An 18,599-nucleotide genomic window follows, 5' to 3' on the forward strand; every position below is an offset into this window, starting at 1 on the left:
AATCCTGACTCTGCCAGCAGTGAGAACCTGTGTTAGCACTTTGGGGTAAGGATGGTAGCCGGGTGCCAGGTAGGAGGGCAGTGCGAGGTTGCTGGGCAGCAGCCATCTTGTGTAGAACAGATGGCACCGAAAGCTGGCAGGGGAGGGGCTCCTTAGCAGAACTAATCAGACAGTAACAGATAGGGCAGCTGGGAAGACTGACCACAGAGAGGGAGTCTGCGGGGTAGCCGAGTGCCATGATGTTTGCAGTGGTGTGCCCATTGGTCTGAGATAAGACCTTGCAACGTCTTTCCCATCTAAGGAAGAGCTGCAACTTTTTGTTGAAAAAGAAAAATGGAGTTGACTTGTATCACGGTTGGGGGTGGGGCGGGTGTCAGGGCAGAGATTGAGAAAGGAAGAATTGTCCATCTCAGCACCGTGTGAGTGAGTCTTCCATCCCAGCTTCAGGGAACTTTGATTTTTGCTGTTTGTACGTTTCTGCCCTCCTAGTGTGTGTCGTGTGGCACGTGGATCGATCACTTAATATATTTTGTGCATCAGAGAGTTTGCTGTGTCGAGGCTCTAGTTAAAATTAGAGAAGACTTTTTGATATGATTTCTACCACATATATCTTTCACACGTGAAAACCAAAAGCAGCCCCACGATACACGCGCGTTTGTGCTTAGTAATTTCTCATCACCTGACTCAAGCCCTATTTGACTCAGAGCTACATGGGTTTGTGCTTAATAATGTCTCATAACCTGAGCTGATCCATATTTGACTCAAAGCTACTTGCCCATCTTTTTTTTTCCCCTGTGTAACTGTGGATCGAACATCAAAATGTAAGCATAATTCAGAACCTAAAACCTTAAAACAAATTAAGTCATTTTGAAAGAAATGAAATAGAAAACTGACCTGATATATTTAATAACTTATTAAGGAGTCATGGTTTTTTAAATATAAAAGTGGGGCATTTGTGCTAAAACAACTACTCTAACAAAGAAATCCAGATCACCTACATCTGTTTTTGAACTGGTATATTTCTTTCTTTCTTTCTTTTTTTTTTTTTTTTTTTTTTTTTTGCAGAAGGCTTTTAGCTTGGCTCAATTTATTCATTTTGAAGGGGGAGGGGGGCACATTACCAGGATTTGAAATAGGTGGTATAACATAGCCATATGCTATTTATGCAGCAGTTTCTGCAATAAATCTAATTTGGTGCTGTCAAAAAATTAGACTTATTTGATATAGCAGCACATTAGTAAATGATTGTGGCAGTTTTAAAGTTGTCATCTAGTCTCTTCTTACTCTCAACAGAATCTCTCAAATCCATTTTTCCCCCTTGATCCACTCTATGAAAATATCTCAGTTCTTTGTCCTGCAGTCCTGCAGATATTTCCACATCTGAAAGAAGGTCTTGCCTTAAGGTAACTGAGGAAGGGGGTGGAAGAATGAATATCCTCTGTTGTTAAAAGACTTAGGCAGGAAAAAAATCAATAAACCAGAGAAAAAAATAATAGCATTTTCATCATTTTCAATTCTAAGAAAAAGCAGAAATATGAGTCTCCCTCGGAATGTCAATAAATTCAGACCAGTTCTTGATTAAGGAGTGTACGTACTTTATCTTCCATCCTCCTTCCATGTGCTGTTTTAGGAAAACTGATGGGAGAAAGAACACGAACGACACCAGCTCTTGGTCTTTACCTGGCAGCACCCTTAGAATCGGCTTTCCTGGTTCTCTACTGCAACCTGGCAGCATCGCCTCAATGCCTTTTTTATTTTTTTCGGTAAAATTTATGTTTCAGGTGTTAGTATCAAACTATCTCAAACTTCTTCCTAGTGTATCTGTTTAAAAGACAAAATAAGCATCTTGCACATTAGGCAAATTAACCTTAACAGTATTCTTTGAATTCCTTAAATTAGCCCATTTGTCAAATTAATCATCGTATCATTTCCCTGTTCTTTTTCTTACGTATTTATGGACGGGGAAAGTGTGTGTGTGTGTGTGTGTGTGTGTGTGTGTGTGTGTGTGTGTGTACATTCATGCATCTGTGTGTGACTATAAGTGATGTTAAACGGAGTGGGTTTTATTTGTTTATGTTCCTATTAAATAAATTTTCCCAAACAAACCTACTAGTGTGTTTTCAAAGGCAGTTTGCTAAGAATGAAGAATTACCTTCACGGTACTTCAAGCAGCCTCTGTTAAACCAGCATTTTGTTAAACTTCTTTCTTCTGTACAGCAGCAAATCAGACCACAGAAGTGATCAAGTTACCTGTATTCTTTTTAGGGTCTTCAAAAGCAGGGATCCAGGTAACCAAACTACCATCAAGCACAGATCACTCTGAAGGGAAAATTACCCAGAGCAGTGTTAACAAACGTGCTGGGTAAATTAGGTACTCCTTTTGAAATTTTCTCCACATAAAAAGAAATTATTTAGAAATTGTGTTTTAGGAAGTTGAAAGAGAAAGCACCTCTTAGAATTCGTATTTTGAGTTCAAAATCCATATATTAAATTGCATTATGTGCATTCATAAGAGTGATTTGTAGGATATAGAGTATTTTGGAGATTAGTAATAAAATTGAAATTAGAGCTGAAAAAGAAGGTCTCTGCTCTTGCGTTTTAAGCTGTCCTCTTTTTGGTTTTATTTTTACTTTTATATTTAGTATTATAATTTTCTTAAAATGTCTGAAAAATTGCTCTGATAAAGTCTTCTATATAAATTATTTTTAATCTTTAAAGCTTTAAGTTTCTAATTTTAAATTACATGTTTTTAGACTTTTTATTAATAAAACCTACTTTCAATTTTATGTCAATAAAATGAAGAGTTTAAATTTTTATCTTTTCTAAAAAGAATTTAAGAAATTTTACAGACTTGATTAATTTTGCTTTATGGAAGCACATGCAAAAAAGATTAAATCAAGGGGTAATTCTTGCAAATCATAAAAGCAACGTTATGAACAAAGTGCCTTTTAGTTTCACATTTGTAACAGTGCTTTGGTTAAAATACGTTTTGTCCTCAAAAGTGATCTTTCTTTTTCTTATAAGAAATTTGAGTTGAGACATTGGTCTGCCTTTTTCCTAAGAAATATGAGTGTCTAAATACTGGTAAATAATTCAACATCAAGTGATTTCATGTCCGATTTATTAAGGGAGGGTAAGTAATTGATAGCTGTAGATGACACAGAATAAATTTAACCGAGACCATCATTTTCACCAAATTTCTGAGTTTATTTCTTTCACAAAACTGGCCTATTGATACAAGCTACATTTCTTCAAATAGATTATGTTTGTTCGGCAGCATGTATTTGAGTATTATACAGAGCTGTTTATTTTTTACATGATGGAATTTAAAATACACGTGAATTGATTTGTGTATCATGGATTAAGGTTTTCAAAGCAAGAACGGAGCTGTGTGTTAATATATAGCTTATAATTGAAATGGTACATATTTGTACATTTTAAGTACTTCAGTGTAAAATGTCTTAATTGGAATACTCTTTCCCTTGGCTAGTTCATTAGTGAAAATATTTATTCCTCAAGTTAATGCTATACAGTATGAAGCAATTTTTACTTAGTGTAAACTTGTTTATGATATTTTGATTTCACTTTAAAACTTTTATTTTGCTTCTTATACATATAGTTCATACTCGATATAATAAGAAGTGCAGACACACATGAAGGAAATACATATCAGCTGTCTGGTTTTACAAATGATCATTAAAACACCATGTCTTACTACTTTGACTCCAAATTATTGTCTTCCCAAACCCAAAAGTAATTTTCACAAGCACATTACACAACAGAACTTCGTCTTCTGCTGGTTAGCGGTAGAGGATTTAAATCCATGCCGACAGTTCATTTGACAATGACCTTGAGGGGCTTTGCTTCTTGAAGAAGAAAGCAGAAGCTTGCGGTAAACAAAGTTCACTTCTGACAGATGGATTGAATGACAGAAAGGTTGCGAGTGCCAGAATAGCCCTGGCAGAGGAGGAAATGTTCAGTGGAATCCAACAGGAGAGGAGGTGTGAACAGGTGCAGGGTTGCTGACGGAAGGGGAACCAGATGGAAGGAGCCAGAGCCAGTTTATTTAAAGGAAAAGGCAGAAAACATTGAAAGGCTGTGCGATCAGTGGCTAAAAGTGTTCATAGAGGAAGGTAAAAATTCACAAAGCAAAACTGCACAGTGGGGTAGCTAACACTTAGCATAATGGTAGTAATTTGTGAGTTTAGTTTGGAAGTTGCAATTGAAATACATTCATCTTGGCTCTTGACACCATCAAGTATAGATATTTGAAAGTTGTTTATTTTTTTCTAAGTTTCTGAGCTTTTTTATCCATCCATTAATTTAATTTTTTTCTCCAGCCAGAAGCTCCGTTATGATAATACTAAAATTGTGTCGTCAGCTCGGAAAAGAAAAAAATTTAAAGTGAAGATTAACATTCCATTCAAATTTATCTTGTGATGCCTCAGTTTTGTTCACATATGGGAAGCAAATGCACGCACTGTTGGGTGACATCTGTAATATCTAAGAAATTTGCAATGTTAAAATAGATGCCGTTGGTTGCTTTTGTTGTTTTAAGTCTCTGTTCATTTCGTGAAGTCCAGTTTGGTTGTTCCAGTTGGAATAATGTTCTCTGAAATACACATTTGCCTGCCCCGATCTGCGGGTTAATTTCTGTTGCTGAGGTTGCCCTGATTTTCATTGACTTTCAGTGACCTGCCTTCAGGCGGACACCTGCAAACTACATATCATTTACAAGGGGAACAGTACACAGTGGGGCTAAGAAGGAGGACTTTCTTGTTTTCTCAGGCATATGAAAATTAAACTTTCTCTCTGTGAACTAAAGACGTCTTTGCTCATCATCTCTCTGGTCACATCTTGCATGTCATTTACGTGGGCCCTTGTCTGCCACTCTTGTTCTTGAAAAGTTCCTGCGTTGTTACATGACTGATAAAAAGATGTCAGTAGAGGAGAGGCGGTTATAAAGCAATCAGCAGGAAAAACAATGAAAATGCACCATTGTTTTTGGATTTTAAAGATCTAGTAATCTCTCCACAAGAACTTCTGCACACTTCTCCCAAAGATTAAATATTCAGAGGCAATTCAGTGAGCACTGTGTTCATATTCCCCATCTCAGAGCAGCCTGGATCAAATAGATTCCATCACATTTGATTAGGGCATTCTGATTTTAGCGAAAATGTCCGGGATCCGTGGCATGCTTTTGTCAGTAAAGAGAAAGAACTGAAATTCGATGAGCCGTTACAGAAGATGGTGATTTACACCTATAGTGTTTGTGGAGATCAACACTCTTGGTCACTTTTTTTAAAGACTGGATGAGGCTAAATGTAACGATTCCTTCGAAGGGGAAATAGTGATTTCTTCTAATAAAGGGGAACTGATAACCTGTTTTTAAAAATCAGCTCTAAAATGTGCTTCTTTCCTTCAACTCATTAAGATTTCATCTAATAGCTATTCTAAAGTTTTACATATACTTGATTAGAACATACTTGCTTTAATTATAATGTAATGATTTTGCCATCTCTTACATCATAGTTAGTACCTTTGTATAGTAATGCTGCTAGCATGGTGCCGCTGTTTAAAATAATACCATAAAACTCACTTGAATTTTGGGGTCCGGGTTGGAAGGTAGTAAAGGAAACTGCAACAATTAGTGTCATCATTTGATATTCGTACTGCAAATTAAATTGCAGGTTCTTTGTAGGCAGAACTAATAGCTTTCCAGAAATGTGAAACTTACTTGTACTCAGTTTAGCATCTTACATCATAGGGGTCTTCAGTTTGCTTTTTGAATGAAGGGCTAAAGGGTGGATTGCTATTAAATAGGCATTCATGAAGCATTTACTGAGTGCATGTTCTATTCCAGGTACTTGGGGAATATTTAGGCACTGTAAAATTGTTAAATGAAGAGAGCATGCGCCTTCTTTACAGGTATCCTACAACCTAGTGGACAAGGTTTATGTAACTACATACTTTGTGCGTGCATGTATGCAAAATCTAGGAAACACTACAGTTAGAGTCATAAACTTTCTTTACCTCAAGATCATCTTAAAAGACTGAAGTGATGAGGTAATTACTCATGATAATGACTCATTATAATATGTGAGAACCGAGATGCGGAGAATCTCAGTGCTTTGCCCAAGGTCAACAGTCATTTAGCAGAAGCTGAAAGAAGAGCTTCCATCTCCTTGCTCTTGGTCTAGTGCTTTCTCCTGCGTTCTAGTGCTTACTCCTTTGTACTCATGGACAGTATGACTTGTCTGAAAAAGCTCATTAAAATCTGTCTGTAGAAATCTCCTACAACCTGTTGCCAAAGGGGAAAATAATTTTCTTTGTTTCTTTCTTTGGCCACACCCACGGCAGGTGGAAGTTCCCAGGCCAAGGATCAACTCCTGCCACAGCAAAGACCCACCCAAGCCGCTGCAGTGACAACCCCAGATCCTTAACCAACAAGAGAACTCTCAAGAGAAAATAATTTTCTTTTTGGACTCAGGTCCGTGCTCCCAGTTCTTAAAGCAAGAAAAGCAGAGGTTTAACCTATAAACAACAATTACCCTCTCCTCAGAATACTCCTCCTGGGTGGGAGTGGTGGTAAAGAGAGCTCTCGGGACACACAGTCTCCTCCATGAGAACACATTACCCACATTAACTCAGTCTCCATGGAACCCTTCCAGGTAGATTCTGCCATGAGCCCCGTTTTACAGATAAGAAAACTGAGGTGTCTAGGTTAATACTTTGACCAAAGTCACAGCGCCATCAAGTGGTGGAGTTGGGGTTCAAGCCTCGGCCGTAAGGCAGGCTCCAGAACACAGACTTTGGTTTTCAGTATTTCCCACATTTATGTGACTTAGGGAAACTTTTCTAGTAAAAAAAGAAAGAAAAGAAAAGAAAAGAAAAAAAAAAAAAAAAACACCTGATTCCTCCACATAGCTCCCAGGAGTCCGGTACTGGGGAATATACAAAACAATCTAAATTACTTTGTGGTAGGAAAACAGAATTATCACATGGGAATTATTTGTCTCCTTATCTCACCAGTGACTCTGGAACTTCACTCTTTGCCCCACCTCCCGTTTTACTTTGATTCACGAAGGGAAGAGGGAGGTCAGTAACTCCCCCTTTAGGTGTCGTCGGTGTTCTAACGTGGAAGAAAGAGGGAGCAACATCTCTGGCCGGTAACTTGAACATCAGCTAGAGGTGCCAGGGTCACCTTACAGGAAGTTCTTCCGTATCTCCTGTTCCAACCTTGCCTTTCTATGTTAACAGTTCTGGAAAATAAATTTGACGTTGAAATAACGAGGCACCTTTCAAAGCTTGGCTCTTAGAGTAAGATTTTATAGAATAAAATATTATAGGCACTTTGGGGCATCAATTATTTTAAACCATCTTCTGCTATGAATCATCGATGCAGACTTAAAGAGTGGGACCCCAAGTCAAACTCTGCAGTAGACTTTATTCTCCTTCAGCTCCTGGCCCACTGCTATTCCCCCCCTTGTTGTGTGTCCTTTCCTGTATCCTGAAGAAACACCACAACTCGTGGGCAGTAATATCCGGAAGTTGAGAAGTTTAGCACTGGTAAGGTGTTATTGTTTCTGTAAATACACTCGAAGGTGCCTATCATTTATAAGTATTTCAAGTGCTATTTTCTAGAAATGACCGTGTGATGATAGTGATTACAACTGTGATTCTCTTGAGGGTTTACTCTGTGTGGTCCTGGTTTTCCCACTCTCCTTTCCGGATTCTTGAATTGTACTTCTTCCAGCAAATAAATTCCACCAACGTTTATAGAGGTTTGAAACCATCCAGTGGCTTATTTGTATTCCATGAAGAGCAGATAATGTTTTGCAATAAGTGAAAACTACAAAGGCATCAGATTAACTCGCCAGGCAGGAGGATAGTTTATGAAATTGGCTGACAGATTGATTGACTAACTAATACTCTTGATAGACTTTGAAACCATTCGTTTCTTACTAGAAACAAGTAATGAATGAATGATAGGAGGCTGATGGCTGAAGATTCAGGAAATAAATCTGTGGGGGGGGCAGGGATCTCCTAGAGAATCTGCTATTTCCCATTTAACAATTACAGAAAGACTATTAAATGATAAAACATTTTCAATTATATGCACATTAACTTATTAGGAGTCTGTAATCCATGTACGTAACTGGACATTTTTCTATAATTTGCCAGCTTGGCTGTATGGAATAATTTTTAATATGCTTCGTAATTTAATTTTAAATATGAATATGTATTTGGGGAGCTGCTTCAAACCAAATCTGATTTGCCAAAAAAAAAAAAAAAAGAAAAGACTCTGTATGGTTGCATTTGTATAATAGGGTGACTTCTTTAGGTTTAGCTATTCTTTGTTTTCTATCAGAATTTGTCTTTGTTTCTCCTTTCAAGTAATGGTGAAATTTATTAATATATTAAATAAATGATTTATTATTAACATATTAAACATTCTCTTATTAAATAATATTTAATAAGAAATGTATTAATTTATTAAATATTTTACTATTAAAAATAAGAGATTTATTTATATATTAAATATTACTAAAGTATTATGAAATAAGAAAGAAGAAACTTATTAGTGTAGTCAATATGATTTTAATAGTTTTTGCTTTTTATAAAAATTTTGAGATTTTCTATCTTCATAAAGTACGTAACGTAGCAGCATTTGACAACATAGTTATTTTCGTCTGTGGAACATCAGGATTACAAACCATGCTTTGCTTTACAGAAGGAGAAAAGGAGTTAGGCTCAAAAAAGCGCTGTCCGGTAGAACTACAATGGGAGCCATGAAATGCAAGCCATGCACTTAATTTACAATTTTCAAATAGTCATGTTTAGAAAGGTCAAAAGACACAGATGAAATTCATTTTAATAACAGTATATTTAACCCAGTGTATGGGGAAAAAAGTATCATTCCATCATGTGATCAATATACATTAATCAGATACATTTTTTCTCATTCTTCACAGCAGTCCCATAGGTATTTCTCCTACTCGTGGCACAGCTCACTTCAATCCAGCCACATTTCAAATGCTTGGTAGCCACATGTGAGGTAGCCGTAGACCTCTCGTTCGTCAGTCTTCCTGGCTTTTCCACAAAACGCAGTGTAGATGCAGTCATGAACCCTAAAGTCTATTTCTACAATAACTGGAATCATTCTATGCAAATAATAAAATCCCGTCAGCTTTTGTAAAAAGTTTGAAGCCAGTAGCCAGGACTAACTTGGATTAGATTTTTTCTGAGGAACTGTCACTTTGAGAGGAGGAGGCGGCTGGAGAAAGAAGCTGAACAATTAGCTCTACCAGCAGCAGGTCACAATAAGTTCTTCCACAGCTTACTGTCCCGTCTTCACCTTTACATCGTAAGAGCGATGGAAAGTAAACTTGCCAAATAATTAATTTGAAGGTAGAGTCTAACCTTTCAAATGATGATCTGGGCTGGATGTTGCTGGTTGCTTTCTATAGGCTATCTCACACATTCGGATAATATCATTTTCCTAAATGATAAAATGAGCCTTTAGACAGAAGGTCCTCTCTGATGTCACATGGCTAGCAGATGGTGGGGGCAGGGTTCGGACCTCCATAGCGTGCGTCCAGAGCCCAAGCTCACTCCCACTGTGCAACACCTCCTCCCCCTGGGTAGCAAATTGAGGAGATTTTTTATTCTTTCTTCAAGGTTGATTGTCCTTGAGATAATTATATTGATTGCTACACTCTGAGTAGTCAGTCACCTTTTAGGAAATAATGATAACAACAATAATGATATTGGAGTTCCCTGGTGGCGCAGTGGGTTGAGGATCTGGCATCGTCACTGCTGTGGCTCAGGTTGGATCCTTGGCCCCAGAACGTCCACATGCCACAGGTGAGGTCCAAAAAAATAATAATAACACTACCAATTAATATTTGTGAGCACTTATGATGTACCAGCCCTATAGTAAGTACATCTTACATATGATATCCTGGTGGTTCTATATGGAGATGTACTGTTAATAACCCCCTTTTCACATTTGAAAAACCTGAGTGATCCAGGAAGTGACTCGCCTAGGCTACACAGCTAGTAGGTGGGGGTATTGGGACTCTGAAGCCAGGTCTGGCTGACACCAAAGTCTGCACTCTTCCTCCGCCCCTCCTTGTGTACCAAGAATAACCAACCCAGGGAGTTCCTGTTGTGGCTCAGAGGAAACAAATTTGTGGCTAGTATCCATGAGGATGCAGGTTCGATCTCTAGCCTTGCTCAGTGGGTTAAAAATCCAGTGTTGCTGTGAGTTGTGTAGATCCACAGACATGGCTTGGATCTGGTGTTGCTGTGGCTGTGGTGTAGGCCGGCAGCTACAGCTTGGATTCCACCCCTAGCCTAGGAACCTCCATATACCATGGATGCGAAGCAAAAAAAAAAAAAAAAAAGGAAGAAGAAGAATAACCAGCCCAGCCCAGCTGGTAGTGGAGCTTATGTACTAAGGGATAAAGGCCCAAAGTACAATATTGGTTTTAGACATATTTTAGTTGCTTATATTCCTTTTCTCAGGGCACAGATTCCACTGGCTTGGGTAAGTTCAAGGCAGGCTAACTTCTAGAAATGAGTTTGAATATAGATTTAAAATAAAGAAGACAGCAGGTTTTCAGGACTAGAAAGGGCAGCTCTGCAGCTATAGGAATGAGAAGGATGATGGCCTAGAACTGGCTTGAGGAAGAAGAAAATCCAGCAAACACTTTCTGTTTCTGAAGCAGAGAAAACAGTTAAGGATGTAGATAGGAAGAGTTACAAGCAAGTATTACAAGCCAAATAGAAATAAGGTTAAATCATAAAATGACTAAAGGGAAAAATGTTTTGATGAAGAAAATGAACTAATTACTATGACAAGAACCATGGTTTTCTTATTTAGAAGACTGGGAATCATACTAGAGTAAGAATTTGAAAACTTGGGCTCAGGTCAATATTTTGTTCTGTAAGTGCTGGTACTTTTCAGCTCCAGAATTTTGTGTAACAGTGAGGAGAGGTTATAGAGATCTCAATGAAGCTTTAAAAATGAACTGTTTCTGTTATCAAGCCAAGGTCAGTCAGGAGACCACAAGTTTCTGTTATCAAGCCAAGGTCAGTCAGGAGACCACAATCCTAATTTCTCAGAACAGTGAAACTCCCCCCTAGCCATTTTCATTATAGCACTTCCCCCCTTCCTCAGACTTAGAATTCTGGTAAATTCAGCCGTTTAACACATAGCCATAAACTGAGATAAATTTAAAAGTACTTTCAGGAAGTAAATAACTATCACAAAGCCCTTGCACTTTTCTGCGTAGGACCAGTGGAACTTATCCTAAGCATCACTTTTATATACTAAAAAAAATAATCTGGGAGTTCCCATTGTGGCTCAGCAGTAAAATGAACCCGACTAATACCAATGAGGATGTGGATTTTATCCCTGGCCTCACTCTGTCGGGGAGGTGGCATTGCCATGAGCCGTAGTGTAGGTCACAGGCACGGCTTGGATCCCACATTGCAGTGGTTGTGGTGTAGGCCAGCAGCTGTAGCTCTGATTCGACCCCTCGCCTGGGGACTTCCATATGCTGAGGGTGCAGCCCTAGAAAGCAAAACACACACACACAAAAAAAACCCAGAAACATAACAAAACAAAAAACGTGGCAGTAAATCATAGCAAAAACAACCAATAAAACAATTATGAGAAGCCGATCAGTGCTTCTGTATGCTTTCTGTTTCTTTAGAATAACATCAGAGACCTTTCAGGCAACAAATGATATTGAGTGCCTGCTATTTCTGGTCCCTGAGTCAGGCACCCAAAGATAACAGCCATGAGCTGTGATTCTCAGGAGCTTCCCAGCAGAGGGAATGCAGCAGCAAGCAGGCCTCCCTCAGTCCAAATCATGAACCTGGACTACAAAGAGTTTGTTACAGTTGGTGTAGTTTGCTTAAGGAAGCAGAGACATAATTAATATATTTTAGACATAGTTCTGCTGCAGATGGTCAGGCTTCTATATGCCAAATACCTGGAAAATCCTCTTTTGTGGAACATCTCCTCTCCAAACAGTCCAGATAAATGAAGCATTACTTACTCTGTTATACTTGAGAAATTAGATATCATGAAATGTATTTAGTAATTGTCACTCTTGTTATTATAACATATTTCTGAATAAATTTAATAGCCACAAAGTAACCAACATGTTCCCCATTTAAAAATAAATCCTAGGAGTTCCCATCGTGGCTCAGCGGAAACGAGTCTGACTAGTATCCATGAGGACACAGGTTCGATCCCTGGCCTCGCTCATTGGGTTAAGGATCCAGCAATGCCATGAGCTGTGGGGTAGGTTCCAGATGTGGCTTGGATGAGGCATTGCTGTGACTGTGGTATAGGCCAGCAGCTGCAGTTCCAATTCCACTCCTAGCCTGGGAACCTCCATAAGCCACAGCTGCAGCTCTAAGAAGACAAAAAAAAAAAAAAAAAAAATTTCCTAGAAATTAAAAAACATTTTGCATATAAAATAGAAACTCATTTTAATCAATTGCACTACAGTTTGACAATGATTCGACAGGTTACAGAAATGCCATTATAATGTATATTGAGCCTACTGATATCTAATTTGAAGCTACCCCTCGGAAGGATTATTAGGAAACTGATATTTTTTCAGAGAGGAAAGACAAGAATGGACTGACGTGATAGTTTACACAGAAAACTCAGAGGTGGAAATATGAATATTTTGACAATATGAAGAGGCAAAGGCAAAATCATGATCTAATTTATTTCATGCAATAGCATATTTGTTCTTATTCTTTAGTCTTTAGCATTGAGCTCATAGTATCATAAGATAGAATAGAGGCGGGCCCGACATTCTCCCAGGAACTCTGATCCATACAAGCACTCAGTTCGTCTGAGACCTCCAAGCTACTTAAAACCTTTGAAGGCTGAAAATCCTGAAATGTGCATTTGATGGCTCTTCACTCTCTGTATCTACCTAGGGTTTCTACAACATCTACGAAACAATGACAGAAATTGCTCTTGCTATTGCTGTAGTAATAAGTGCTCTCCCTGCTTCTAATGTTGTCCCTCGCCCATCTGTTCCCGGCACTGCCGCCAGAGTGATCTTTCTAAAGCTCGAGTGTGATCACAACACTCCCCTGCTTGAAACCCTACATTGGCTCCCTCTTTCCCTGAGGATGAAGTCCTTAAAAATAGCTTCCCGTCCTGGCTCCTGCCTACATCTCCAGTCTCCTCTTTCTTCCATCTCCCCTCCACCAACTGCTCGCTTCTACCCCACAACACACATATTCCACCCTCTGGTCGTGCCAATACTGTTTGCAGTTTTCCAGGAGGCACCTGATTCGCTCCCCCACCCCCGGCCTTTGCACCAGTTGTCCACTTCACTTGTAACAATCTTCTCCTCATTCTTTATGTGGCTCATTTACTACTCATTTTAAGCCTCAGATATTTTAAGCTTCCTGGAATCCTCCCTCTCTGTGCCTAGCCACTCCCCAACTCCCATCCTATCCACTGTAAGACAGCAGGAAATTTAGCTCCCCTTTAATATTTACTTTACCATTTTAGTTGTTCTTTGGCATCTCTTTTCTTTGCCAGACCATGAACACTTTGGAGAGATGGCTGTAGCCTGTGTCTTGTATACTGATGCCTCCCCACGCTTCTGTGCCTGGTGCAGAGTAGGTGTTTAGGTATTTGTTGAATGGATGAGCAGTAGAATTTGACTAAACGTCTCATGCAAGGCAATGCTCTGAAATGGAAAGGACACCAAACTTACGACTAGCTGTTGGGTGTTAAGAAAAATCTCTTAAGTCTCTGAGCTTAAAGATGCCTCATCTCTCAAGGATGTCTGTTCCATCTCCCTTTCTTACAGAATTAGTTTGAAGGGTAGAGAGGTCAGTGCATTTGAATGCGCTTTGTAAAACAGGAAGCAAAGACGTGTGGAAGATGATGAGATGATAAGAGTCTGTGGTTTGTCTTGGGTAAATGTGAGTTGTGCAGGCAGCGTAATAGACGCAGGCACTGTCTAGTCAACACACTCTCCTTGGCCTTGAAGGTTTGAGTTTTCGAATTATTTTGGAGGTGTTGTGAGAGAGCTTTTTGGAGGAAAAATATTTTTAGGAATTTTTAAGAATTATTTCCTTCCTTCTGTGTTGATTCCTTTGAAAGAAGTTGACCTCCTTTGTTTCTGCTTCCTTTCCTAGAAGTGACTCGTGCTGTGCTCTGATAACTCATCTCTCAACCTCGTACTTAAAATTCTGACATACTTTGCAGTGAATAAAATAGAAATAATTTACTCTAGGAAATGTTTGACACCATAAAGTGTTTTGCATACTTGAGGAAGTAGGAATTACTGAATCCTAGTCCTCCTATATTTTTCTTTCCCTACTTGTTCCGTCCCAGTATTTCTACCTTTGTTCAAGTATGAGAACATAGTCCCTGTTCGTAATCAATAAGTATAGGACTTATGGTTCTTCTCAAACCTGTATGATGTCATGCTGTCTACTGATTTTACTATTGCTTTTATCTTGTTATTATGGTTAATAACAATAATTAAAGTACTGGCCAAAGTGGAGATTATTTTATCCATTCTCTTCTTCTCATCAGTAGACAGGATGATCCTTAAACCTGTAAGGATACTTAGTACTTTCAATCTCTTAACAGTTGTTCATTCATTTATTCACTTGTTCATTCATTCGTCAAATACTTGTTGACCACACAGTTGTGTTTCATGCACCATGCTGGTCTCTTGGGATAAATTAGTGAGCAGAATAAAGGTCTCTGTTCTTCAGGCACTAACATTCCAATTAAGATGTGCATGTCTGATTTTCCTTAGGAGTCTGTGGTCAGCTTGAGGCAAGAGATGTATTTATATACCTTTTAATGTTTTTGCAGACGTCGATATTTTTCTTTAAGGATACAGCTAATTGATGGTGTCATGGTAGGAGGAAGTGATCAGTGACATATAGGACAAATGAGAAAGGAGAAGGAGAACCGTCTTGGGACTGGGCTACCAAGATAGGTAATATAGGTATAAAGTCACACACATGTAGATAAGTGAAATAAGACTCTTGTCCTTTACCTCATTTCTCTGCATCCCTGACAGAATAACAATGAAGCATAGAGATTTGTACTGTGGACATTAGACTCAGGTAGGCCCTTAGTAACTGGTAGACTTTGAATGAACTTTACAGCCTCTCTAGGCCCCAGTTATCTCATTTATAAAGTGAAGGTCATAAGAGAACCTACCATTTAGGGTTGCGTGAGATTATAAGGATACATGTAAAGAACTTAGCTTATGGTAAACACTAATGAATAATATGTCACTAAAATTATTAATATTTTAAGGTAGGATTTTTTTTTTCCTGCCCTATTTTCACAAAGAACCCCTGGATTGAAAGAATTAAGTTACTGGAGTTCCTGCTGTGGTGCAACAGAATCAGCGGTGTCTTGGGAGCCCTGGGACAAGAGTTGTATCCTTAGCCTGCACAGTAGGGTAAGGATCTGGCATTCATGCAGTTTTGGCTTAGGTTGCAACTATAGCTCGAATATGATCTCTGGCCTGGGAACTTCATATGCTGCTGGGCTGCCAAAAAAAAAAAAAAAAAGAATTAAAATTACTTGTTTGTGGTTACGTGGGTAATAAGGAGGTAGATACTATACTTGAAGCCTCTAGCTTTGTGAGCTTTCTGCTATACTCTGTTGCCTCTTAAGGTATGGTTTTTCCAGAACACAAAGAGAATCAAGTGAAAAATGCTGTGTGTGTTTTTTAAAAAAAAAAGCATTAACAGATAGACACTGCTATATATAAAATAAATTAAAAACAAGGATTTATTGTACAGCACAGGGAACTATATTCAGTAGCTCATAATAAACTATAACAGAAAAGAATCTGAATCACTTTGCTGTACACCTGAAACTAATGCAGTATTGTAAATCAACTATCGTTCAATTTAAAAAAGCTAAATGATAAACAAGTATTTAACTCTAGTTAAACTCATAGATTCACTTTCCATAGTAGATTAACAATTTTGAAAATACTTTCTGTGTATACTAAGCTTGAAAAAAATGAGCATGTTAAAATAATGGATTCCAAGTTTCCCACTGTGGAGGAAGTGTAACACTTATAGAAAGAGGGAAGACTAGGTTCTACCTATGTTGTTGGACTGGAATTAGAAACATCAGTGTGTGTGTGTATTCCTATAGAGACATATAGACAAATATTCATATTTGTACTTACACATTTAGATGTATATTCGTATCCTGGCCCTGTTTACTAAGTCAAGACTTGTCAGCAGCAGTGAGCACCACTTAGTGACAGATCTTGGTTTCTAAATACCACTAAAAAGCACAAAATGCTGATTCCAGGGCTGGCAAAGGACAGTGCAAGATGAACCTGGAACATCTTGTAGGGATCTAGAACCAAGAGGTGCACAAGGATAACGGAGATATTCTTGCAATAACCAGCTCGAACGGGGTTCCCACTGGCCAAGTCTAGGATGAGTTGAACTTAAAAATAAGTGATGATCATAATGGCTTATAACCCAGTGAATAACACCAGAATCCGGCATTCCCGTCATGGCGTAACGGAAACGAATCCGACTAGGAAACATGAGGTTGCGGGTTCAATCCCTGGCCTCACTCAGTGGGTTAAGGATCTGGTGTTGCCGTGAGCGGTGGTGTAGGTTGCAGACGCAGCTCGGATCCTGCGTTGCTGTGTTGTAGGCTGGCGGCTACAGCTCCAAGTAGATGCCTAGCCTGGGAACCTCCATATGCTGCAGGTGCAGCCCTAAAAAAAAAAAAAAAAAAAAAGACAAAAGACAAAACAAACAAACAAAAAAACCAGAATCCATGTCTCCACAGTGATGTCAAGAAGTTAATAAATGAGAGAGAGAGGAGAGTTCTTCCTTACAGCACAGAGTTAACTAATGAATAAGAAAGAATGTTAGAGTGGAGAAGTCGTCATTATATATAAAACTAGGTTTGATGAGGAAAAGGATAATCACATGGTCTTATGTTACCTACAGAGAGGGGAATAGTAACTTACAGTGGAGAAGCCTGGGGGAGACCGTCTAACCCATGGTGTGCCGAGGCTGGCTGGTACCACTCATGAAAACCAATTATGTGTGTTTCTCGCCTAGTTAGTTCAGCGATGTCACTTTGGTAGCTTACAGTGGGCCCTGGTAGAAGTATTGATACTGAAAACTGGCAAACACTGGGGCAGCCCCCTCAAATCCATGATAAAATATTTTCTAGCACACCCATAACATCGACCAGGTGATCAAAGATGTCACCGTTATTGGGACAAGTGGATCTTCATGTGTCTTAACTCACAACAGCCCCCTGCTTCTTCCCTGTAATTCCATCAAGAATGGCACTCAGCTAGTGAGCATGTTGTTACCCCAAGATGATGCTGTCACAAAGCTCTCGATAATGAGGGTTTGTTTTTGCTCTTTCAGGGCCGCACTCATGGCATATGGAAGTTCCCAGGCTAGGGGTCGAATCAGAGCTACAGCTGCTGCCTACGCCACAGCCACAGCCACAGCCACAGCCACATAGGATCTGAGCTGTGTCTACCACCTACACCACGGCTCATGGGCAACGCAGGATCCTTAACCCACTGAGTGAGGCTGGGGATCAAACCCACATCCTCATGAATCCTAGCCAGCAGGTTCGTTAACCGCTGAGCCACGAAGGGAACTCCCACAAAGCTCTCAATATTGTACTTTGAAAGGGAACACCTTGTAACCAGAAGGGTTGTATGTCTAACACCAGAATTTCAGTCACAGTAAACAGGTGAAGAGAAACGTGGCAGGCGGTGTTGGTGCCTCAGATCACTGCCACACCAGGGCCTTGTCCTCAGGGTGGATTCAGGACTTCTCTTTCCTGTCCCACAGGCACTGATGGATTTTAGGAATATCCTAAACTTTTAGTCCTTCAATGCAGTAGTAAAATTTTACACGTACTTTTTTTTTTTTTTTTTTTTTTTAGGGCCACACCCTGCAGCATATGGAGGTTCCCAGGCTAGGGGTCTAATCAGAGCTGTAGCTGCTGGCCTACATCACAGACACAGCAACTCGGGATCTGAGCTGCATCCGCGACCTATGCCACAGCTCATGGCCATGCTGGATCCTTTAACCCCCTGAGCAAGGCCAGGGGTCGAACCCATGACCTTATGTATATTACTTGGATTCGTTTTCTCTGAGCCACAGTGGAAACCCCTCTCTCACCTCTCACGTTCTGTCTTGGCCCCTTTGAATTCCCTGTTAGGGCAAGTACTGTGCCATGTTTACGTATCTTTATTTGAGCCATGCCTAGCAGAGTGTCTTTCATATAACAGAGTTATGATAAATATTAAATGAATTGACTTGGATTCTTCTCTGATCCCTTCCTTGGAGACCTAAGTGATTTTTTTTATTAATTCTTTCAACCGATTATTGATTCCGTCTTGAGTGGTATAAAATCGGTTTCCTGCATCAAAATATTTCAAATCCCACCTCTTTACAGTGCTTACAGTAACCTTTGGGAGGATTTCTAATTCTCCATGGCCCTCCTTTTCTTCAATTCTAATGTGAGAGGATTTGATTAAAAAGATTTGAGAGTCCCTCTC

At 39.3% G+C, this 18,599-nt stretch overlaps 1 protein-coding gene across 21 annotated transcripts in view; it reads left to right on the forward strand.

Annotated features, from left to right (window-relative positions):
• The window catches only part of SDCCAG8 (SHH signaling and ciliogenesis regulator SDCCAG8), a 247,588-nt gene that overhangs the window by 131,481 nt on the left and 97,508 nt on the right, over window positions 1–18,599 (forward strand). The window contains exon 14 of one of the 21 annotated variants that reach the window (XM_084979271.1): window positions 15,374–15,647. The exons of 19 other annotated variants lie outside the window; for them this stretch is intronic. In XM_084979271.1, the coding sequence (XP_084835397.1) occupies window positions 15,374–15,632 (259 nt within the window). In that variant the 3' untranslated portion in view covers window positions 15,633–15,647. Of the gene's footprint in view, window positions 1–1,630; window positions 4,825–15,373; window positions 15,648–18,599 lie in introns of those variants that run through there. One more of the 21 variants, XM_021064182.2, reaches the window with a different exon arrangement.

Source organism: Sus scrofa, chromosome 10 (genome assembly GCF_054392235.1).
Source record: "Sus scrofa isolate SSC_HxYL_T2T_F1_AM1 chromosome 10, Sscrofa_HxYL_maternal_Yorkshire_Landrace_v2.0, whole genome shotgun sequence".
NCBI lineage: Eukaryota > Metazoa > Chordata > Mammalia > Artiodactyla > Suidae > Sus > Sus scrofa.